The sequence below is a fragment of the Apodemus sylvaticus genome, chromosome 2 (assembly GCF_947179515.1).
Source record: "Apodemus sylvaticus chromosome 2, mApoSyl1.1, whole genome shotgun sequence".
In the NCBI taxonomy this organism is placed as follows: domain Eukaryota; kingdom Metazoa; phylum Chordata; class Mammalia; order Rodentia; family Muridae; genus Apodemus; species Apodemus sylvaticus.
The window spans coordinates 16558235-16583408 of NC_067473.1; the positions used below are offsets into that span (position 1 = coordinate 16558235).

General features: G+C 34.4%; 1 protein-coding gene across 1 annotated transcript in view; it reads right to left on the minus strand.

The window, feature by feature from the left end:
• Sema3d (semaphorin 3D) overlaps positions 1–25174 on the minus strand; it is a 209526-nt gene that overhangs the window by 138685 nt on the left and 45667 nt on the right. Inside the window, exon 2 of the mRNA XM_052173132.1 lies at positions 1887–2074. Coding sequence (XP_052029092.1) covers positions 1887–2037 — 151 coding nt within the window. The 5' untranslated portion in view covers positions 2038–2074. The remainder of the gene's footprint in view (positions 1–1886; positions 2075–25174) is intronic.

Sequence of the window (25174 nt, forward strand, 5' to 3'; positions counted from 1 at the left end):
GTTGGGGAGAAATAAGAAATGAAGTACATCTGTAATTAATTAATTATATATTTTTCAAGGATATCTTTTAATTTTGGTTGAATAAAAATTCTACTAAATTACACCTCATATTGAGATCTATCATTTATATAAAGAAGTTTCCCCTGTATTTTAATAACCCAATGATTTAATATTATCCATATAAGTATATGAACATTTTAAAGATTCTCAACTCTTTAACAGATGAAACATCAAATGCCAACATTTTCTCTCTCTCTCTCTCTCTCTCTCTCTCTCTCTCTCTCTCTCTCTTTCTTTCTTTCTTTCTTTATCTCTCTCTCTCTCTCTCTTTCTTTCTTTCTTTCTTTGTTTCTTTTTTTCTTTCTTTCTGTCATGTGTATTAGTACTTGGTAGCTGTCTGCACACACCCGATGAGGGCATTGGTTTCCATTACAAATGGTTGTAAGCCAACATGTGTTTTCTGGAACTTGAACACAGCACCTCTAGAAGAGGAGTCAGTGCTAATAACAGCTGAGCCATCTCTCCACTGCCCAGTTTTATTTTTAATGCCTGGGAGTTGAACCCAACATCCTGCATATGCGAGGCAAGAACTCTGCCATTGTGCTTCATTCCAACCATAATACCAACATATTCATTTGAAACACAATTAATATTTATCATCAATATTAATTTTCATTGGAGGGGAAGCATCCTAAAACAGAAAATACTAAAATCACCATTTTAATTTTAATAAAAGTTCAGAATAAAGTTGTTTCATTTTCCCTGCAGAGTGTTCAAAACTTGTAGTAATAAGCCTAGTGTAAATCACAAGAAAGGAAGAAGACTTCAGCCACAAGATTTGATAAAAAAGCTATATGCAGACCCAAACACTTACTGTAATGTATTACATTAAAAATGTAATAAATACATTATGCTTTTACATAACTCATTCATATTCATGTAAATATTTACAAACAATTTATTTTAGATTTTGTTTTAATTACTGTATTGAATTGTATGAATTTCATACTGGTTATACCACTACAAAACATGTATAATTGGTTTCTTAGCTATTGTAGACTATGAAACACTTTAGGTGCCATAAGATCTTACTGTTCAAAATACACTTAAGTTTAGAATAGTAACAGTAATTATTAACAATTACATAGAGCTTATTAACTTTTATATTGTTATAGCTTGGATTTTAATGCAATCAGACTACACATTGTAGACTAAATAAATCATTATAAACATCAACTGGACATGTACTTGGCTAGTTTAGGTATCTTTTATATCATAAAAGTAATAATCGTAGCCTGTGTTCTAAATAATATACTGACTGATCTTACTTTGTAGAAGTAAATATACATTTTAAATAAAAGAAATAGAGTATTCAAAGAAGACATTTAGATATCCAAATGAAAACTGTAATATGGCTGACCTGTCTGCTTGGTCACAGGAGCAAAGATGGTGGCAGCTTCACCTCTGAACTCGGAATTCCCCAACTACCCCACCCAGGGATGCATCCTATATACAGTTACAAAACCAAGACATTATTGTGGATGCACACAAGTGCTGTCTGACAAGAGTCGAATATAGCTATCACCCTGGAGACTCTTGTAGTGACACATACAGAGGGAGACACTTTCGGGCTCCAGACACAATGGCAGCAGAGGACGGTCTTTTTAGACACTAAAGGGAGGAGAGGCCCTTGGTCCAGGAAAGATTTGATGCTGTAGTGTAGAGGAATAGCAGGACAGGGAAGCAGGGGAAGGTTGATTGGGGAAGGGGAGATGACTTATGAGATTTTCAGGGTAGGGGGAACCTGGAAAGGGGACATTTGAGATGTAAATAAAAAATATACATAATTAAAAAGAAAGAAAACTGTAATATATTTATGTACTCACCTTTGTAGGTTAGCTTGAGTCGTGGAATATTTTGTTTAGATGTTTCAGTGACAGGAAGAAATGGCACAGTCATGATTAACATCATCCAAGCATGAAAAGGGTGAAGATCTTGACTTCTGGACCTTGGGATTTCATCTTTATTAGCATTCATGATGAAAATTTTATCTTTCAAATGGTGTTAGTTCACCCTTACGAAGCAGAAAAAGAAAGAGAAAATATTACTCAAAGGCAATATCTTAGATTTTCCTAGAGTTTGCAAGTGTTTTCAAAGGATAACATATTTCCAGGGCTTCATTTTTGTTTTGCTTTGACCGACATGATACAGAGAAACTGAATCAGAGCTAAGTAATAAAATTCAAGTTTGTCTTCAGTTGCAGGAATGAATGTTCTGGTAGAAATTCAACTATTTTGTTAATGAATAACTTTCTTCTACTTGAGTTGTTTTACCTTTGTTAAATGCATATCTCTGAGGAACCATGTTTTTTTTTTTCCTAAGTTTGGTGAATGTATTCATAAAATAAAATGGCAGTAGAGCTCTATTTGTGACAAGTAACAACCCTCAAATAGAAAAGATCCTCAAATGGGAATAGACAATGGACAATATTTCTCTCGTTGTGGCTTATAAAACCTTACAGATGTTTAAGTTGGTGAAACTTGACCATGGCATAGAAGTTAGATTATTAGCATGCTCTCTGCCATTAATGCAGATGAACCTGTTCTATATAGGGCAGGGCTGCACATAATATTATATTGTAAAATATGAAAAAAAAATGTATGGAAAGACGAAGATAGTTACTAACTACACCATCACCAACAGCTGATTTGGATGTTCTTTAAGGTATATAAAAATCTATACAATCATATTTAAAACTAAACCTAAAAATCAAAGTCACAAAATGACATTATTAAACATAAATATCAGATATATTAAAAATGTGTTCTGTATTTGTATCCAAATATTGAAGATACAAAACTCATTAAATAATTTCACTGTGGAGAAAACAGGTACAGAGTTAAATAATTCTTCTAATGTCACATGATTAACACATAGGTCAAAACAACTGATCAGGCCTTAATCTAACGACTGCCTTCTTCATGCCTATACACATGCTATTTTTTTGTTAGTCTAGACTCCACGGATCTTCAAAATCTAACGGAGTCTTTAACTTCTCTTTCTTTACCATTAAGGATCATCTGTTTTTCTAGTCAATGGGAAAGATATTGTGAGGTTGGAGTTTAGCAGGTAGCCTGGATGTGGTGCCCATTCTTTTCAATTATTAAACAAATAACACAGGTATTTCCTTCTTAATAGCTTCATACAAAATAAACATGAATCCTATTTTGAGTAGTGTTATCAATTATTGCCTTTTCAGAATAAGTATTTCAAGTGTATTTGTATCAGTTTTAGAATATTTAACTAAAATTGGTTATTTTTCTAGGGGTTTCAATTGCTCAGTTTTCTGAAATGCATGACATATTTCTATTCATTTTGTTCAGAGTTTTGGTGCTCTGGATAGAAGCTTGGGCCTCCTCCATGCTAGGAAAGCTTTATATCTGTTAGCTAGAACTCAGAACTGATAAAGATTTTCAATATTAAGGTTACTTTAAATCTTAGGAGGTAAAATCCATCCATGAAAATAAATAACATTAAATCTTAAGGTAATTGGATTCATGCATATGTCCAATAAATATTGAGGATTTATTTCAATTTTATGTATTTAATTTTATGTGTGTGCAGAAAAGGCTATGCATTTTCGTTTTAGTAACTACAAATAGGAAACCACAGGAGAAGCAACAGTCTGGGACAAATACTAGCCACCCCTCCCCCATAGAATAAGGAAAGGTGGTCCTACACCCTTTTCCCACCAAAGTGGACCCCTTCCTCAATATGCTGCAGCATCCATGGGGCAGTGCCCCATCTTTCCTAGTGTCAAGTAGTAATTTTTAAAAATATTTTTACCATCTATACCTAGTTAGCTGTATTTTCTTAATTACTTTTATTATCTTCAAAATATGTATAATAATAATACAATTATCCCTTGGATATAATATGTGATTTTAGTGTTTATGGAGTATTGCACTCAAGTTTATATATACTTTAAATAAAATATCACTCTCTCTCTCTCTATATATATATACATATATAGAGAGAGTGATATTTTATTTAAAGTAACACTTAACACTATTTTATTCACATTTACTTGATACTTCTTGAAGTTTTTACCCAAGTGAATACAATGTAACAAATAAAAGGCAAGAGGGCTATTCTTGGTTCTCAACTTGACTACAACTTGAATTAACTAAAACCTCCATTTTTTTTTTAATTATTTGAAGTGAGAAGACCTACTTCTATTTCAGGTCTTTCATGTAAAAATATTAAACCTTTAATCAAGACCTTTTGAGATTGAAAGATCCACCTTTAACCTGTGCCACACCCTCTGTTGGGTGCCTATATAAAGGACATGGAAGAAGGAAGCTTTCTTTCTGCCTGCTTGCCTTCTTCCTTCCTGGCAAGTCTATTAATTCACTGACATTAGGGCCTATATCTTTTGTATTCTGGCATATACTGAAGACCAGATGAGTAATCCAGCCTTGCCAACTAAACAACTGCTGAATTTTTGTTCCGTCTGTTAATAGGCAGCCATTGCTGAATTAGCGGGACCACAGCCCACAGCCTGTGGCTATTCCAACAGATTTTATATCTATATCTATATCTATATCTATATCTATATCTATATCTATATCTATATCTATATCTATATCTATATCTATATCTATATCTATATCTATATCTATATCATCTATCTATATCTATCTATATCTATATGTTTGTGTGAATATGTACATATACATATATGAACATGATATATAGAATATTCATTCTGTAAGCTCTGTTTCTCTAGAGAACCCCAACACCTGCTGAACATTATCTTCTGCTCTCCACATAAACTCCTTGGCACACATAAATAGCATCCTCCTATCTTTCATACAAACTATATTAAATTTTAAGTGATAAATAGACTAACAGCCATTTTTAAAACTTTGTTATTCAACTCAGAATTATGCATATATTAATATGACATACTAATGGAATCCTTATTTAAATAATGCATTTGAAATAACTAAAAATTAAAACTTAAATATTGGTTTTATTTATGATTTGTATATATGTGTGTGTGTATGTGTGTGTGTGCATTTGTGTGCATGTGCTTGTGCATGTGCTTGTGCATGTTCGTGTGTGTGTGTGTGTGTGTGTGTATGTTTGTGTGTGTTTGTGCATGATCACTTGTGAACAAGTACATGTCTGTGGGGAAACCAGATGACAGTCTTTGTAGTTATTCCACAGGAAATGTCCACCTGATTTCTGTCTGTATTTTGTTTGTTTGTTTGTTGAGACAGGAAGTCTCCCTGGCCTGGAAAACATTGAGCAAGCTAAGTTTGCTGCCCAGTAAGTCCTAGGGTTTTATCTCCGCTGATATGATATTACAAATACAAGCCACCATACTTAGCATTTTTTTTATTTTAATATAGGTTTTGAGACTTGAACTGGGATCCTCATTTTTTAACAACTAAATTATTTCTGCAGCCCATGAATATTTTTAAAAAGCACTTCTAAAGTATGTTGCCACTATTGCTGTAAACCACTTCTGTCTTGTAAATCTGTTAAAAATCAGATCAAATTAGAATTTTATTTGCAACTAGCCAATATCTAATAAAAATCAATCTTTCTTTTTTAATAGTTTTATTTTCTATATTCTTTGTTTACATTCCAAATGATTTCCCCTTTCCCGGATCCCCCCTCCCCATATGTCCCATAAATCTTCTTCTCTCCATCCATTCTCCAATGACCTCCCTCCTTTTTTTCTCTGTTCTTATCTTCCCCTCCAATGCTAGATCAATCCTTTCCAGGATCAGGACCTTCTCATACTTCTTCATGGGAGTCATTTGTTATGCGATTTGTGCCTTGGGTTTTCAGGGCTTCTGGGCTAATTAATATCCACTTATCAGAGATTGCATTCCATGTGTATTCTTTTGTGACTGGGTTACCTCACTTAGGATATTTTCCAGATTTTGTGAATTCATTGTTTCTAATTGCTGAGTAATATTCCATTGTGTAAATATACCACATTTTCTGTATCCATTCCTCCTTTGAGGGGCATCTGGGTTCTTTCCAGCTTCTGGCTATTATAAATAAGGCTGCTATGAACATAATGGAGCATGTGTCTTTATTGAATGCCAGGGAATCCTTTGGGTATATGCCCAGGAGAGGTATAGCAGGGTCCTCTGGAAGTGTCATGTCCAGTTTTCTGAGGAACCGCCAGACTGATTTCCAAAGTGGTTGTATCATCTTACAGCCCCACCAGCAGTGGAGGAGTGTTCCTCTTTCTCCACATCCTCACCAACACCTGCTGTCTCCTGAGTTTTTGACCTTAGCCATTCTGACTGGTGTAAGGTGAAATCTCAGGGTTGTTTTGATTTGCATTTCCCTAATGACTAATGATGTTGAGCACTTCTTAAGGTGCCTCTCGGCCATCCACATTTCTTCAGGTGAAAATTCTTTGTTTAGATCTGTACCCCATTTTTAAATAGAGTTATTTGGTTCCCTGGGGTCTAACTTCTTGAGTTATTTGTATATATTGGATATTAGCCCTCTATCAGATGTAGGGTTGGTGAATATCCTTTCCCAATTTGATGGTTGCTGTTTTGTCCTTTTAACAGTGTCCTTTGCCTTACAGAAACTTTGTAATTTTATGAGGTCCCATTTGTCAATTCTTGATTTTAGAGCATAAGCTATTGGTGATCTGTTCAGGAACTTTTGCCCCATGCCCATGTCCTCTAGGGTCTTCCCCAGTTTCTTTTCTATTAGTTTCAGTGTGTCTGGTTTTACATGGATGTCCTTGATCCACTTGGAGTGAAGTTTAGTACATGGAGATAAGAATGGATCAATTCGCATTCTTCTGCATGCTGACCTCCAATTGAAACAGCACCATTTGTTGAAAATGGATGTTTTCGGCTCCTTTGTCGAAGATCAAGTGACCATAGGTGTGTGAATTCATTTCTGGATTTTCAATGGCACTGTGCTCTGCTGCCCGTGAGCTTTGCCCTCCTACATCAGTTAGCAATAAGGAAAACATGCCTGTCCATGGGACAATTCAGGGGAGGCAATTCCACAGGTGGTATTGGCTTTAGTTTATAACAAATTGACAAACACTAACCCGCAGAATATAAAAATAACTAAAATACAACAAAATACTTCTATAATTGAGATACAAGGAATGTTATCAAAAGCACCTTAAGAAGGTAATCACCTTTTATAAGTAAGATTATGATAGATATGGATTATACATATAATTTGGATATAATTATAAGTAAGATTATGATAGATATGGATTAAACATAGGTAAGTTTAAGGCAGATATGTACTCATTAATGAATGACAGAACAAATGATGGAAAATGTTAAGAGAATTCAAGAAATAGTGATTTCTGGCTATGGGTTCTACAAAGGCCAAGAAGGCTGCAAGATAGCCTTTGGTAGATGGTTATGAGCAGAAGGGAAAGAGAGTAGTATATCATTGAGTGGAATTTGATGCAGAGCATACCAAAGAGAAAATTTAACTTTTAAGTTTGTCTCATGGCATTGTGAAACTTCATATATACATCACTTTATTGTGCTTTGAGTTTGCGCAGTAGTTTAGGTCAGTCACATTACACCCATCAATGTCTGTCTCATTTCATTCTATAGTTGTTTCATCTTTCTGTCTATCTCCCTGTGACAAGATTGCTGGTGTCTAGTTCCATTTCACCGATAATATCCTCACTGTGCATGCATGCTCTCTGCATCCTCTGAAAACATGAGGAGTGACTGAAGCAAATAGACTGAATGGATAAATATCCCCATTATGTTCAGGATTTCAGAGTTGTGAAATGGACATGTGGAGGACTGCTTTCTTTTGGACATGTAACAGTGTATGTAGCATGGATGTGTGTTTACGTACAGAGCATGAAAGAGAACACAGCATATGTGCATTTTATTAGCAATAATGACCTTAGTTTGGGACATTCTCGGAAAATTAATGACTAGTTGAGGTTAATGGCCCTTGGCTATGTACTGAGATAGCTACTCCTCCAACTGGTCATTAATCGCTAAGACATGCCCTGTGCCTCCAACATCGTCTGTTAAAAAGATTGATGCTTTGGTTTCAGTGAACAGTGGCCATACTGTTTCTCATAAACCCACTCATTCATAATGTTAAATAAGTTAAAAATCAAAGCATTGCATGCTTTCCTGCGATGACATTCTGGTAAGTGCCTACACGTGCTGAAACACACCAAAGGGGAGAAATAAAATATATAAAAATGTTGGAAATGCTAGAACTTAAAAAAAAAAAGAATAATTTCTACTACTAAATTCATTTTCTATACACTATTATTCCTATCCCTGTTCCGTTCCAACAATTCTTTAAATTCAATATTTGATGGTTTAATAGATTATGAATAAATGGTTTGTCAACAACCTCTCTACTAATAGCTTGATAAAGGCTATATCTGTGTGTATGCGTACATGAGTGTCCACATATACATTATACATGTGTATAAGTTCTACATCTGGGAGGGATTATAAATAAATAGAAGTAGGTGTGAGTATCCCAAAGTGGGTGGATTTAGTGAATTGCATAGGTTGTACTGCATGCTACTGTCTGTAACAAGCTCGACCTGGAGCCAATTAGCTCCATATAATCTATTCCAGATGTTCATTGAGACAAACAGCACTCTTGGGGACCTTCAGATGTGGAGCCAATGGGGAGGGTTCTGATTATGAGAGTTTTACACACTGTTCCACTAAATCAGAGATTCAAAAGCACAGTCTAACACTCAAGAAGTCCCATGTTATTTCCCCCAGAAACATAAAAAGCACAGAGCTTATTATGCAGATGGTAGCTCATCAAAAATTTTATTTGAGAAACAAGATATATAAAATTTTATGTGAATTTAATTGTTGTGACTTATTTACAACAACTTGTCAAAATTGTTAAGGCAAACTGATGAATTGTTAATATGGAACTTTTTTCTATACAAGGAACAATAATGAATGTATACAGCAATTTTTCAGACATGAAAATTTAATGCCAAGAACACTGAGATTTAGAATTCAGTCTCAGGTGTGTGTGTGTGTGTGTGTGTGTGTGTGTGTGTGTGTACAAAAGTAACCTTTACATATTTTGGCTCAAGTCAGGAAATAAAAAAACTATAATATCTATAAATCAAAAGTAGTACCACAGCATTTTTAATACATGAAATATCTAACTACTTTAAAATAATTAAGACTACCAATTCACTGACATTGTGAATTAAATGGTATCAAGATGAATTCATATGGCAAGAAATCCCTTTTAAACTGAAATATCAACACATCATTGCCCCCTACCTTTAACTCCCTCCAGCCCTTTTCATATAAAATCGCTTGCTCATTCTCACATCCTGAGAGCTTTTCCTTTATTTTTTTTAATTTTAAATATATTTTGATCATATTTTCTACCCCATTTTTTTCCCAAACCTAGAAAAAAAATTAAAACTCACCCTAAAATGGGAGAAAACTCCACCAATCCTGATATACATAAAGACTCAACACAGAAAAAGAGAAATTCAGAGCAATTTTTGCTTTTGAACTCAGATATATGATAAATACTCAATAAAATAACTGGTAACTGAATCCAAGAACACATTACAAAGATCATCCACGATGATTAAGTAGGCAGTGATGCAAAGATGGTTCAATATACAAAAATGTTAATGTAATTTCCCATTTAAACCAACTGAAAGAAAAAACAAACATGCTCATCTTTTTAAATGCTCAAAAGCCTTTAACAAATTTCAATACCTATTTATGATTATTATCATAATAGTTATGATATGGAAATGGTTATATTAGGAAAACAAAGGATATAACTTAAGCATAACAAAAGCAACTTTCAGCAAGCCTACAGCCAACATCAAATTAAATGGAGAGAAACTTAAAGCAATTCTACTAAATTTAGTAGCAAGCTGTCCACTCTTTCCATATCTATTCTATATAGGATTTGAAGTTCTAACTAGAGCAGTAAGACAACTGAAGAAGATAGAATGGATACAAATTTGACAAGAAGAAGCAAAAGTATCATTATTTGCAGACAATATAATAATATACATAAGCAATGTCAAATAATCTTCCAGGGAACTCCTACAGCTGATTAACACCTTCAATGAAGTAGGTAGATAAAAGATAAATTTACACAAATCAGTCACCCTCCTATATACAAATGCCAAAGGACTGAGAAAGAAATCATGACAATAACACTCTTCACAATAGCTACAAACAATATGAAATATCTTGGGGGTAACATTAGCCAAGCAAGTGAGACTTGTATGACAAAAACTTCAATTTTTTTTGAAGAAGAAAATTGAAGGAGATTGAGAAGATGGAAAGATTTCTCATAATCAATGATTGGTAAATTTTTTAATAAAAGTCGCTATCCTTCCAAGGGTGATCTGAAGACTCAATGTAATATACATCACGATTCCAGCACAATTCTTTTCAGACACTGAAAGAGCAAATATCAATTTCAAGTGGCTAAAAAAAAAAAAAAAAAAAAAAAAAACAGAATAGCTTAAACTATCCTGATCAATAAAAAAACTTCCAGATGTATCGCCATCCCTGATTTAAAACTCTACTACAAAGCTTTAATAATAAAAATTACTTGTTATTGGCATAAAAAACAAACACGCTGGTCCATAGGATTGAACCAAAGACTGAGACATAACCCACACACCTATGGACATGTGATTTTTTTTTTATCTTTAAAAAGCTAGAAATATACACTGTGATTTTTACCAAATGTTCCTGGCCTTTCTGTAAATCTTCTTGTAGAAGAATACAAATAAATCCATATTTATCACCCTACAAAAAAACCTCAAGTGGATCAAATACATCAACATAAGACAAGTTATACTGAATATGATAGCAAAAACAGGGAGGACTCTTGAACCAACAGGCTCAGGAGACATCCTCCTAAACAGAACACTGTTAGGCCAAGCTCTAGGAAACCACAATGAATTTTTGGGACCTCATGAAACTGAAAAGCCTCTGTAAGCCCAAGCATACTGTCAATAAAACAAAACAACACCCTACAGAAAGTGAAGAGATTTTCACCAACTCCACATCCGGTAGAAGATAATATCCAACATGCATAAAGAACCCAAGAAAACAAACCAAATAACTCAATTTAAAATGGCCTAAAGATATAAATAGAATTCTCAAACAAGGACTCTCAAATGACTGGGAAACACTTAAAGATATGTTCAACATCTTTAGTCATCAGAAAAGCATACATCAAAACAACAGTGAGATTTTATCAGAATGATAATCATGTCAGAATGATTATGATTAATAACACAAGAAACAGCTCATTCAGGCCAAGATATAGAACAAGGGAAATACTCCTCCATTGCTTGTGGGAATGCAAATTTGTAATCTAATATGGAAATCCATTTGATAGTTCCTCATAAAATTGGTAATCAACCCACCTTAAGACCTAGCTCTACTATCTTGGCTATATATGCTTAAAAATGCTCCATCCTACCACAAAGACACTTAATCAACTATGTTCATAATGTCTTTATTCATAATAGCCATAAAGTAAAATTGAACTAGGTATATTCAACTAAAAAATGAATAAAGGAAATGTGATACATTTACCTAATGGAGTACTACTCAGCTGTTAAAAAGGATGACATCATGAATCCTTCAGGCAAATGAATAAAACTAGAAAAAACAAACATCTTGAGTAAGGCAACCCAGACCAAAGAAGACCATGGTATATACTCACATATGAGTGGATATTAGCTATTAAGGAAGGATAAACATGCTAAAATCCACAGACTCAGAGAGGCTAAATAACAAGAAATTCTCTAAGGGTACATATGAATTTTCCTGGGAAGAGGAAGTAGAATAGACTATGTGGGTGGACAAGGGGCAGGTAGGGAAAAGAACAGGAGGGATAAGGCAAGTGAGAGGAAGATGAAGGGAGGGAGTGTGGGTAGAGATGGCTAGAATTGGTAGCGACAGAGGACATTTGCAGGGCAATATAGTAAATCCTGGATCGTACAAGGGTGAGCCTAGTGAAGACTCCTAGTAATGCAGGATAGAGAGCCTGACCTTGTCATCTTCTGCAACCAGACTAGACTTCCTGTTGTGGGGCTGGGATACCAAGTCATCTACAAAACCTTTGACCCACATTCTGTCCTGTAGCCAGCAAAAATCATAGGGTCAATGATGACTCACATCTCATGGGAGCTGATGGTCTAACTTCTTGCCCAAGCTGGAAAGGCAACCTATACCTAATTTTTCTGGATGCCCAGTAACTGGAACCTGGATAGCTCAGAAACCTATTATAGAACCAAATGTGATTGATGAAAAAAATATCAATGAAATGATTCTTAATTATAACTTGCTATTTTCATAGATTGGTCATCAATTGTCATCAAAGAGGCATCCTCCAGCAAGTGATGGAAGCAGACACATAAACCTACCGACAAACATTAGGCAGAGTTCACGGGACCCCATAGAACCCCATGGAAGATGGAGTGGAAGGTTTGTATGAACCAGATGGGTCAGGGACATCAGGAGAACATGGTTGGCAGAATCAATTTATTATGGGTCATAGGAGGTCACAGAGATTAAAGCAAAAATCCTGGAGCCTACATGGGTCTGTACTAGGTCCTTTGCATATATGTAGTGGGTTTTTGGATTGTGGATTTTGTGGGATCCCTAACAGTGGGTTTGGGGGTGTCACTGATTCTTTTGCCTATACTTGGGACTCTTTTCCTCCTACTGGGCTGCCTCAATCATCCTTTATATGAGTTCTTGTGATTAGTCTTATTGTGCCTTGTTATGCTATGTTTGGTGGATATCCCTTTGGAGGCCTGCTATTTTTTGGAGAGAAATAAAGAATCAGTTGATCTGGGGAAGAAGAAAAATAGTGGAAGAAAATGGGAGGGAAAGAATATATTGTAAGAGAGAAGAATAAAGAAAAATAAAAAAAGAAAGATAAATCCTCATGGTATATAATGATTACATACCAATAAAAATAGGAGATGAATGTTTAATGTGATTATATGATACAGGTTGTAAATAGATTACATAATACCTAACAATATGCATCTTTTTGTTTTTATGTGTTATTAAAATAATTTTGGCTTGAAAATTTAAATGAAACTATCCCAAATATCAAACATATATACATGTGCACATACAAGCAGTAAAAATATCCAAATATTAAACACAGACACACAAGAAACAAGAGAGAGAGGGTCCCCAAACAGTAACTCAAGAAAAGCACACACACACACACATATATACATACACACAGACAGACAGACAGACACACACACACACAGAATAGTGTCAAGTCCATTATATGTACGTCGCCTTTTCCTGAATATGAGGCCTGTCCTGTAGTTGATATACCTAGTATAACTCTACTGGAGAAAACTGATTTTATTCTCCCAGCAGGTATATGTGACACTCGTTATCCTTAATCCTCATGACTACGTTTTCATTTATTCATTCTTTCATCCATCCATTAGTTCCATTTTTAAAAGAAATATAACAAAATAAAGTGTAATAAGATAAAAACTAAACCAAAAAAAAGTAGCAGTGCAGTGGTGGTGCATACCTTTAATCCCAACACTTGGGAGGCAGAGGCAGGTGGATTTCTGAGTTCTAGGCCAATCTGGTCTACAGAGTGAGTTCCAGGACAGCCAGGGCTCTACAGAGAAACCCTATGTCAAAAAAACAAAACAAACAAAAAAAACCCCCAAAAAACAGAAGATAGAGTTGGGCAAGACTAGGGCATCTTTAAAATTAATATTGTTACATGTACACAAATATATATATATATATATATATATATATATATATATATATATATATGTATACACACACACACATAATCTATAAATACGATCTGTTGAGTCTATTTACTGTTGCTTATATGAATATAGTTTCAGGGCTGAAAATAAATTTTGAAAAATGAGAGTTCATCTTGGAGAGAGACTAATTTTCCCTTTCTCAACAGTCATTAGCTGTCTGTAGCTCTGTCTCAGATGGGTCCTATGAGATTGTATACATGCAACATAACAGCTCTACTGGTTTGTCATTTTCAGGTCTTGTTTATGCAGCCATACAGTTGAGGTATCATGACTTAAACTTCCCTGTGATTTCTAGGGGACATCATAGCTCATTTTCTGGCTTTACAATCTTTCCACCCTTTTTGTGCAATATTCCTTGATTCCTAGCTATAGGAGTTGTGCTATAGATGGAACCATTCGGGTTGAACACCCTGTGATTATTGAATCTGTGCATGTTAACCCTTTGTGATTTTATGTAATCTCCATCAGTTTCAAAGAAAGTTTCTTTGATGAGTGATAAGAACAATAATTATTTGTAGATATAAAGTTAAGTATTTTTTAGAATGCAGTTATAAATTAGTCTGGGAAAGTAACAGTAGTAGATTCTCTTCTAAGGTCAACAGCCTCATTGGCCTGGGTAGTTGGCTAAGTCTCAGGATCAAGTATGTTTTGCATCCTGTTGAGTAGGATTTAAGTCAATTAGACAGCTATTAGTTACTGCCAAAAAAGTGCCACTATTGCACCTTTGGGATCCTTTGCCATACTGATCCATGTTGTGATTCATAGATTGCACAGCTGAGTAGAAATGTTGATGGCTTCCTGGACCTCAAGGAGGCTTTCAGGTCAGATCTTGGTCAAACCTTCTAAGTCCTCTCTCCACAGACTGTGATGTCTTTGGTCATAGGGACTTTCCATTAACAACTGAAAGGCAGATAAGGACAACAGCGATAGTGTACGTTGTTTCTGACGTCACTTGGTCTCCCACACAAACTCTAAAAGAGTGTTCTTAGGCTTGGTATTGGGATTTTCCTTAGTCTATAGCTTGTGATGTTATGTAATTGTAACTAAATACAAAATGATACAAAATATTCTGTGACATCTAGAAGAATGATCAAAAATATTTATTTAAAGTTTATCAAAAATCAACTAAGTTGGAAACATCTTTGTGATAACATCCAATGGTTTTTTTTCCTACACGCTAAATCAGTATGGACATCACTTCACTAGTAATCATTCATTAAGCTGGGCTAAGTCATCTGTTACTAAAGACACATTATAGTAGTAGTTGCATTTTTATTGTGCAATGGCTTAAACAAGGAGTTGTATTTTAAAGGTTATTGGGAGTATATTTTCCTATAAAATCCTGCCCAACAAAAACTGCATTGCAGGTTACTTAGATTTGCATTTCTGAAGCCAACTCCTTGTACCAGAAACTTCTTTGGGAAATAAACATTTTTTGCAATTGAAGTGCTCCCTTTCTATAAGAAAAATAATTCAAATAATTAACTTTATAAACATAACACTATCTGTAGATAAAAATAGGCAGTGGGTTCTCTGGGTTATCAAATGATAATGATGTGACATCATGTACTTGGTAATTGGCAATCCACAGTATGTATGTATATATACATTTGATTAAATGTTAAAAGAGTTTCAAACATCCTTAAGATAATACCCAATGCTCTCGAGTATATAAATATGTTTCAAACATATGTTGCACATGACCAAAACATACAGAATTATCTTCAATAGCATAAGCAGTATTCTGATGGAACTGAAAGTCATTTGTAGAGTTTCAAAACCAAATCAGATTTGAACTTCAGATGTCACAAAACAAACCTATTAATAGCCATTCTGATTCCAACCATCAACCATTAATCTTTCTCTGGAGCTTTTATGCCTTAATATTTAGCATTTATAGTTATAGTGATGAGGACATATGTTCATGGGTTCATCTGAAGCTAACATGCTTCAAATGCCTTTGTTACAATACTATTGTATTTCTAATTGAATCTTTTTTTAGACAAATATTCCAACATAACCTTGAAAATGTTTCTGGTCGGAGATGGGTCTCCAAGATTCAGTTTTACATAACAGAAATCTGCTTTGTGTTCCAGATGTGCTACCAGAATTCAAAATTTCCAGAAATCTGACCCAGTCCATATCTCTTCATTAGCTTGGCTATGAGAGTGAGTTCTAAATTTCTAAAACAATGTTTCACATTTTAAGAATATCCTGACACCATAGGTCTTATTCTTTAACCTAATATGATGGTATTACCAAATTTGTTTGAGCTAAACGTTTTGGGTATTCCCATAGGGTTATCCTGTGTGACATTCATGGGCCACGTCAGAAAGAGAGATGCAGAGGGTTGGAGTAGTCATTCAAAGACTTGTGTGCCTCCATTATGTCTATAGGTGGTAATCTAACCTCAGGTGCCTGCTATCCTTGAAACTGGATTATCAGAATACTTAAAACATATGTTATAAGGATGAAATGTCCATGGCATAAAGCCATGCACACCATTGTAAGTAAGCCATATAGTATATAAAATATAACTGTTAAAATCTAGATGACATTGAACACTATAAACTCAAATAGAAAACAATATTTTTATAATATTAATAATAATCACTTTTGTTAAGATTTAAAGAAGAAAAGGTTGAATAATCACCCTAAAGAAAGTATAATTTAATATTTAACATTTCCACACTTGTACAACAATAAAAAGGATTAAGCCTCTCTTTGTCTTGGAATCTGGGATTCTAAGAGAAGAGGTTTTAAATTATTCGGTGGGCTCTGTGAAATTCAAGGAAATAAGTAGCCTGAGGTATAGCCAAAGCATCTTCTGTAAAATTCAATCTGGTTTTTGCAAGGGATCCCTTTGATAAGCCAATGTCTACCCTTAACCTTAACTTATAAAACCAATGCATGTTTGTCCCATGAATGCTTATTAAAAGGCATTGTTTTCAGTTTTCCTTAAGTAAATCAATAATGTTCTTAATAGCACCTTACAAATTTATTCACGTTATATTTTATTGGTTGCTTACTCTTTCAACATATGTATAGACTTATTTTGTATAGTCAACTAAAATATTTTCCTGATTATAAATCATTTTTAAAACAGCTAAGATCTTTGTTGAGTATTATTCAGGAGATCAAATCTACGGCCAATTCCTCATGCTACAGAATGCCTTACCACTGACCTGAACATCTACTTCCCCATATCAAATTTTGGTAAATATTTTATTTATACTGTTTTATTGTTGCTGCTATTGGTTTTTGCTTGTTTGTTTCAATGACCACCTGTATTTGGAAATCCATGCTAGTTTAGATAAGTAAGGCAAACTTCAATAACATCTTATGATTATATATTGAAGAAAAAGAACTCTAATATACAGCAGTACAAAATAATGCTTTCAAAGAATCTACAATTAGAGAAGACACGATGCTTGCTTTTCTGAATCTGAAATTTTTCACTTAAAAATGATTGCTCGTCACATTATATTTCCAACAAGTGTTATACATTCATTTCTTGTAACTGAATAAAATTCCACTGTGTATAGAAACCACATTTTATTAGTCAATGAATTCTGATTCTGAGACACAGTGCTGTGATAAACACGGCTGCTGTCTGTAATGAGTACACTTATAGTGCTTGATGTATACACTGAGGCATGTCGTAAGAGGGTCATATAGCAGATCTGTTTTTAGTGTTTTGGGGAAGCTGAGTACTGGTTGGATCCATTTCCAGTCCCACAGTATAATCACAATTCTTCTTCCCTTCATTCTCACCAGCATTATTGTTATTTATTTTTTTAATGACAGCCATTCTGACTGGAATGAGACAGAACCTTTGCGTATTTACATTTCTCAAATGGCTATGGATATTAAATACTAAAAATATTTTAATGCCATTCACAACCGTTTCATATCTATTAGCTTTCAAAATTTTATCTGTAACAGTTTTAAAAATGACTGAGTAGCATAACAAAATTTTAAGGCTTTTTTTATTCACAGATTCCAAGTGTTACATCATTTCTTATAATATATCTGCTATATATTTTCTAATATAGAATATCAAACCCACATACTAAATTTCTCTCATTTTTGTCTAAGTATCAAATGTTCCTGTAGCATAGACCTTCAAACTATAGAATTCAGCTAGTGAAAGTTATTAATTGATAAAATGAAACTTTAAAGTATTGTATCATTCTAAGTCACATTATTGTGAAAGCCATTAAATACTCACATGAGGTTAATAAAAATTTTAAATTATATATATATGTGTATATATTTATATATACAACTTTATATATGCAACTTTTTATATTACAACATTTAAAGTATAGCTGTAATAATATATTTTTCCAGAAACACCATTGGGGATATGCTGATCTGCAATATCAAAGCAGAATGCACACTTTCTTGTCAGGCATTCTGAAGTCATGGAGAGTATTCATGCAAACAAAGTACTAACTGGGTTGAAACAGAAGGACAGTGAGGTCTGAGACTGCCTAGTTAGGTCTTAACACCTGGATGTAAAAGTCAATCATAGATTTCCCTCGTCCAACAAGATCTAGAGTTAAGGATAAGCAAGATCCTCTAGGGCTGAGCATACTGCTCTGAGCGAGGTTCATTTCTCCATAGTTGTAATATTTTCTTTTCTATTAGAGAGTTTATAATCATTTTTTCTTACATGGTCCCTTAAATTGAATTAAAGCAGTAATGAAATCTGGATTCTAAAATGTAGAACTGCGTTTAGCAATGAGCCTTTTAACGTCTTCAATAGTTAAACCCTTTTATTTTTGCTGTGAATTATTATAACTACAGTAAAGTTCTTGAGTCTTCTAAAGTTGCGGGTTGCCAGCTAAGAACTGAGTCCATGGTCATCTAATTTTTTTTCCCTATAAAATCTGTTTTGATGCTTACTAGAATTCTCCTTTCATAGACTGTACTTAAGTTCTCTAAATTCAAGCTCTTTATTTAGAAAAGTAAATCATCAGCTCTTATTAAGTGTGAGAATGATAAGAATAAAGTGAGATATTTCATCCCTTTTCTGGCACAAAGCTTGCAACATTAGCCTAAAGCACCTCTACTATAATAGCAACTATTTTTCTAAAGGTAATGAAATGTAAGAGGAAAGCTGAAAACTCCCATGATCCCCTTTCATGCACACAAATGTGTTTGTATAATTTGGCATTAAAACCCCTGCTCTCCTCCTACATTACAAAACTATTTCCAATGCACAATGAGATAAGATCCCTATTGCATTAATAGTTAGACACCCATTTTCTCTCAACTTCTTATTTCTAGGGCCTATATGTACTGCCAAATTTAAATCCTAACAAAAAGAACACACTTAATGGGTTTATGGCATGTGAATGTTAGAAAATTAGAAAAAGAAAGGCAAAGGCAAAAGAAATATTTAAAATATGTTTAACTTGGGGTTACTAAATATCTTTGAACAAAATGTCTTTGGAAAGATTTGAGTGCTCATAATATTTAGAAGCTGTTGCAGCAGGAAGCCAGCCTGAAGGTGCTTCTGAAGGTTATTTGGACATTACAATGGTAGAGGAGGCTAATGCAAACTTGTAACTTCAGCTTTAATTATAACTGTTGTACAGTGTTTTAGGTTTATAGAAAACACTAAGTTTCCAAAATCAGTTTTAAAAATCTTTCCAAATGATATTTAGGCCATTTTCTCTCTTTTCCAAATTTGTTTTTATTACTTTTAGAAATATTATAGTCTCCATTACAGACATATCTTTAGTTTTTAAATAACACTCTCTCTCTCTCTCTCTCTCTCTCTCTCTCTCTCTCTCTCTCTCTCTCTCTCTGTGTGTGTGTGTGTGTGTGTGTGAGAGAGAGAGAAAGAGAGAGAGAGAGATCCAACATGTCAGCATACATGTGTGTGGGTCAGAACCACTTGCAGAAGTTAGTTCTCTCCTTCTATCATGTGGTTCTCAAGGATATAACTCCAGTCATGGGATTTGACAGGAAGTGTGTGTGTTAGTCTCTGAACCATTTCAGCAACCCACATTCATTTTCATTAGAACTTATATGTATTAGTTATTATAGATGACTGAATTGAAAAACCCAGCAAAGATCTGGGCGTGTATTCATAATGCAGCCAGTCTCTTCTTTTTTTCTTCATCAGATAACTACTATGATCCATGGTAGGGAAGACACGAATATCCTATACATCACAAAGATCTAAAAACCTTATAGCCCTGAGTTCAGCAGACATAGGAACTGTAAAGAATATCTGTAATCCATCTCTTTCTCTGTGTGTCTCTCTGACTGTCTCTCTCTGTGTCTCTGTCTCTGTCTCTTTTTGTCTCTCTCTCTCTCTGACTCTATCTCTCATCTCTCTCTCTCTCTCTCTCTCTCTCTCTCATCTCTCTGTGTGTGTGTGTGTGTGTATATGTGTGTGTGTGTGTGTGTGTGTGTGTGCGTGTATGTGGGCGTGTATACATGCATGAAGAACATTTTGAGTATTATTTGTTTTTAGAAGAGCATTTTATAGTTTTTCTTTTTATTTTTCTCTTCCTTTTCTTTTTTCGTCACTTGGAAATGTCTCAAAAGACTTCTGTATGTAGAAAAAGCCCATGAAAAAGTCAAACAATTTGACCTTTAAAGTCAGGCAGTCTTGAATTCTAGCTTTATTAACTTCCTGATTTCTTTGAAATTTAAGAGTAACAGTTTTGCTATGAAATAAAAAAAAATGAGCATTCAAGTGTATGCAAATAAGACATTGGTTAATCTGTGTTGTACATTGACAAACTTTCCTCTCCAAAGCTTTGGGACCCACCAAGGCATCTGAATAGTGTTTGACATTTATACTCGGGAAGTTTGTCCCACAACTTTTGTTATGGCTCTTTCTTTCAGATTAGCATTATTTCAGTGAAGAGAATTTTATACTAGACAACTGTATCTGACTGCAACTGCTTACAGTTCTCTTTCTATTGTTTGTATTTCTTCTTTTCGCTCGTTATTTGTATCTAAAGAGAAAACATAACCGTGAACGTGGGAACATAGGAGAAAGCATAGCCGTGCTTAGAAGTGCTCACCAAGCACACAAGCTGTGTCTTTACCGCCCACTCCTGCTACAGTCACAGACCAGACAGATTCTCAATAAACCCACATCCAGATTTAAAAGGGGATGGGAGAACAGTGTCTAAGTGGTAAAATATGCAAGCAATTTAGAGGAAAAACTAAGTGATATAGAGATTATTGCTGTCTTGGGCAAGGAGGAATGTGAAGCTCGGCTATAACAGTGTGTGCAGGCATCGTTTGGAATGCGAAAAAAAGATCAACAAATACTTGGTTATAAAACAATGAAGAAATGCTATGCTCTTATCCCTCAAACATCAATAAGTCAGACTTAACATATTTCAGTAACACTGCTATACTCTAGTACCTTGTAAACTTAAAAGCTTTCCTCAAACAAATAAACCCTCAAGGTACATTCTTGCTTAGGGTTGACCTTCAGGGACTTTGATAATATCTGTATTCAGGAATCATGGAACTTAGGTTTTCAAAAATTGTTTCATGAGCTTCACTTAAAACAAGCATATTTTAATAAAAATATTATTTATTTCAATTATTACCAATTATTATTGGTTTGATTTATTTCAAATATGATGAAAAATAAAATCATTCTGAATGAAAAGCAGTACTGTTACTCTGATTCATTTCTATTGTCATATAACTCCACCATGTTACAATATGACTTTTGAATATATGGTAGGTTCTCTGGTGAAACTTTATTAAAGAGAGTAAGAAAGGACAAGTGTAAAGATCATTAGGAATCCCAAGACTTGGCTATGTCTGCCTTTAATTCATATGAGGCATTTGAGTTTGGGGAATGTAATTTGTCATTCACTGTTGGGGAGCTTCTATTTAAATGTGTTATACAGATATCTATCATTGACATCACACAGCTAGAGAATATATAAATTGTTTAATGATTAATTGATAATAGCATACTGATTTTTTTTAGAGATGAATTTTCCAAGTCAGCTTTGCTTTCTTTGGGATAGATGTTACTGGAACATATTATGTAGAGTGACTTACATAAAACCTGCTTCAGATTTATTATAAATTATATTTGTTAAATAAGCAACTCATAATCATGCATGCACATACACACCACAGAAAGAATGGTGACAGGGAGGGAAAATAAGTTATTTATCAAAGTTGTCACTTTTAATCATGACCACAGCATGCTGTCACTGACTCCATGTCCAAGGTTAGTCCTATAGCTGAGATTTGTTCTTTTGGAGTAACAGAGTTACTACAACTGATATTCTGGATTGTGCCTATAGATGTGAATCCAAGGAGTGCTTACTATTTCCAGATATTTTAAGTGTTTTCTTTCCAAATGGCATTTCTAATTTGAAATATAAACTCCTCGGCTTGAGATCCAAGTTCTTTCTCTAACTGCATAAATTGCTTTCTCTCTGTTCTTCAACATGCACTCCTTGTTCCAGACAAAATGGTCAGTGACTACATGCCATCCAAATCATGCTCATTTCTTCTCCCTGTGGGTGCTGTTCTGTTCTCCCTCATCCAAGCTCATCCAAAAAGCATTTCTGGATACATTTCAGACCAAGCCAAGCAGAGTGGCTTTCTCTTTGCGACATTGATTGAGGAAATTTTTCATAAATTATCTTCAACTTTTGATGCTTTCTGCAAAGATTTCTCAAAGTTTTAACTTTGGTAAATACATGTTTTATGTACATCGATTTGGTATTTGGAATCTTCCCAAGGTGGACAGCAAATGGCATGATATTGTTTCCCTACCCCGGACAGTGGCAGCACACATCAGCTCCATGTCCGCCACTAATCGCAGAGCTAAGTAAGCAATGAACTGCCTTGAGCTGTGTTGCTAAACTATAGCCCTAGGATATTACACAGAGTAATACACTAAATACATTTCATAATCCTCTTAGTTGAAACAAAGACTTTGGGACCTAACCAAATCATAAATAAAACTGTATATAGCTCAGCTCTTTTCTAATTTAGGGTTAGTTTTGACATCTGTGCTTAACTAACAAATCCCAAACGCAATTGATTCCTTTTCAAAATGTTTTAAAGTATTTGTCTGTCTCTCTGTGTGTGTGTGTGTGTGTGTGTGTGTGTGTGTATGAGTCTTTCCAGATTCTCTCCCTATCCCTATCCACCCAACTTTTGTTTTCTCAAAAAAAAAAAGAAAGAAAGAAAGAAAGAAAGAAAACCTAATAGAACAACAAAACCGACTAAAGCCAAGAAAATCTAACCACTCTGATGCATGTATACAAAACAAATCCCCTCAAACAATAGCCAAATAACAGCACACAAAACACTGTGGAGTCCATATATGTTGTTAACATCTTCTGAACATGAGTCCTGCCCTGAAGTGGTTAATATACTCAGGACGACTCCACAATAGAACTATGATTTTTCTTCTCCCAGTAGATATAATTAACAACTCATTAGTTAACCTTTAAGTCTGAGATACAGGTTTTTGCTCATTTATTCACTCATTTAAAGAAATTACAAGATAAAATATAATTAGATGAAGCAGAAGTTATCACTGGGAAGTTAGATAAAAAAGCAACAACAGCAACAAAAATTGAATGAGAAAAGCCCACGAGAATGCACAAGTATAAGAGACCTACTTGTTTACACTGGAATTACATAGAAATGCTAAATGGGACTCCATAATTTGCTTTTAGGCACCTTTAAAATAATTAAAATCGTTAGATGATATTTGGACATCAAAACTATACATTCTCTTTTATTTACTACAAATAGCTCATAGAAAGGATTACTAGGCTCAAAGCAATTGCTACTTAGTATATAGAATATAAATCAATCACCAAATGATAAAATGGGATGTAACAAGCATACATTCTTCTGACTTGTTAAAAAACTAAATAAATAACTTTTGGGTAAATAGAAAAATATAGGAAATTTCTTTGAAACATAACCTATAATTACCTGGTAACATCAAAATTCTTTGAAAAGAAATTGACAAAATTCAGTAATTAATGATGAGAAGCAATTGATGTGACAGGTTTTGCTTTATGAATATTAAAACATACTATGAAATTAGTAAAAAGCATCGGTTCTCAAGGGTTTGAGCACAACTGAAAACATTCTTTACTACATCTTATCTATTTTCTTAACATGTTTAGCTAGCAAAATGATATTTGTGTGTATGTGTGTGTGGGTGTGTGTGTGTGTGAGAGAGAGAGAGAGCTCACACATGCTCATGCATTCACAAATTCTAGGTGATGTGAGGACTGCACTCAACACTTTGCTAAATTGCTTGTATTCTTTCTAATTTGACCCCTCACTCAAGACACCTGTGCAAAGAACTAGATGCCTGCGAATAATCTGTGGTCACTGGCTATCTGAGAGCAATGGACTCTGGGAAACTCAGGACAATGTGGTAGAATACTAAGAGTAAAGGATATATTCACTGATCTACCATGCTCCCTGGGCAATGTCTATCCTTTTGCAACTCTTCTGAGCTCTACATTTCTAAGTGCTCTTAATAGTAAACAAAAATGGCTATTCTCTTACTAGTTACCTTTAAATTTTTTATATATTTTCTACCTCTTTTTTTCTCTTAAAAGTACGGTGAAAATATTATAACTACAAGATGTAAACAAATACTGTTGTGTTTGGGTGTACAGAGTCTGCCACAGGCCAGTGTTAATGTATTGATCTGCATCTGTGATGCATTTGGTAGGTAATGCAGCTCTGAGTAAATACCGTCTATCTGAACTGAATTAGGTCCCTGGGAACATGCTCTGAAAGGAACATGAGACTCCAGACACTCTTCTGCTGCTGCTTTCAGGCTGCCATTAGGTAAGGAGATCTGCTGAGCAAGGCCACCATGTGCTGTTCCTCTCTAGGTCCCCAAACAACTGAGCCAACTGACCATGAACTGAAATCTGAAACTCTGAGCCAAAGTAAACCTTTACATCTTTTAATTGGATTTTCTCAGGTATTCCATAACAGGAAGGCAACCTTACACAAATATTTGTCTTACAATTATTAGAATGTAGAGTTTCAATGCCTTTCATTTGATCAGAGAATACGATTTAGCACATTAGATTAATCTTTACAAATTCTGATCCCTATTGACTAAATATATTTCAACACCACTTAATAAAGTGTTTTGTTTTTGTCTTACCTTCTGTCTTTAGCAGGCATGTTCTCCAATAGCATTATTAGTAATAGTGCTGTAGTTAAAATTCTAAGTAAGAAGTAAATAACAAGTGTGGATAAAAAAATCTGATAATCAGCTTGGAACTGATTAGAATTTCAGAAACAAAGGAACAT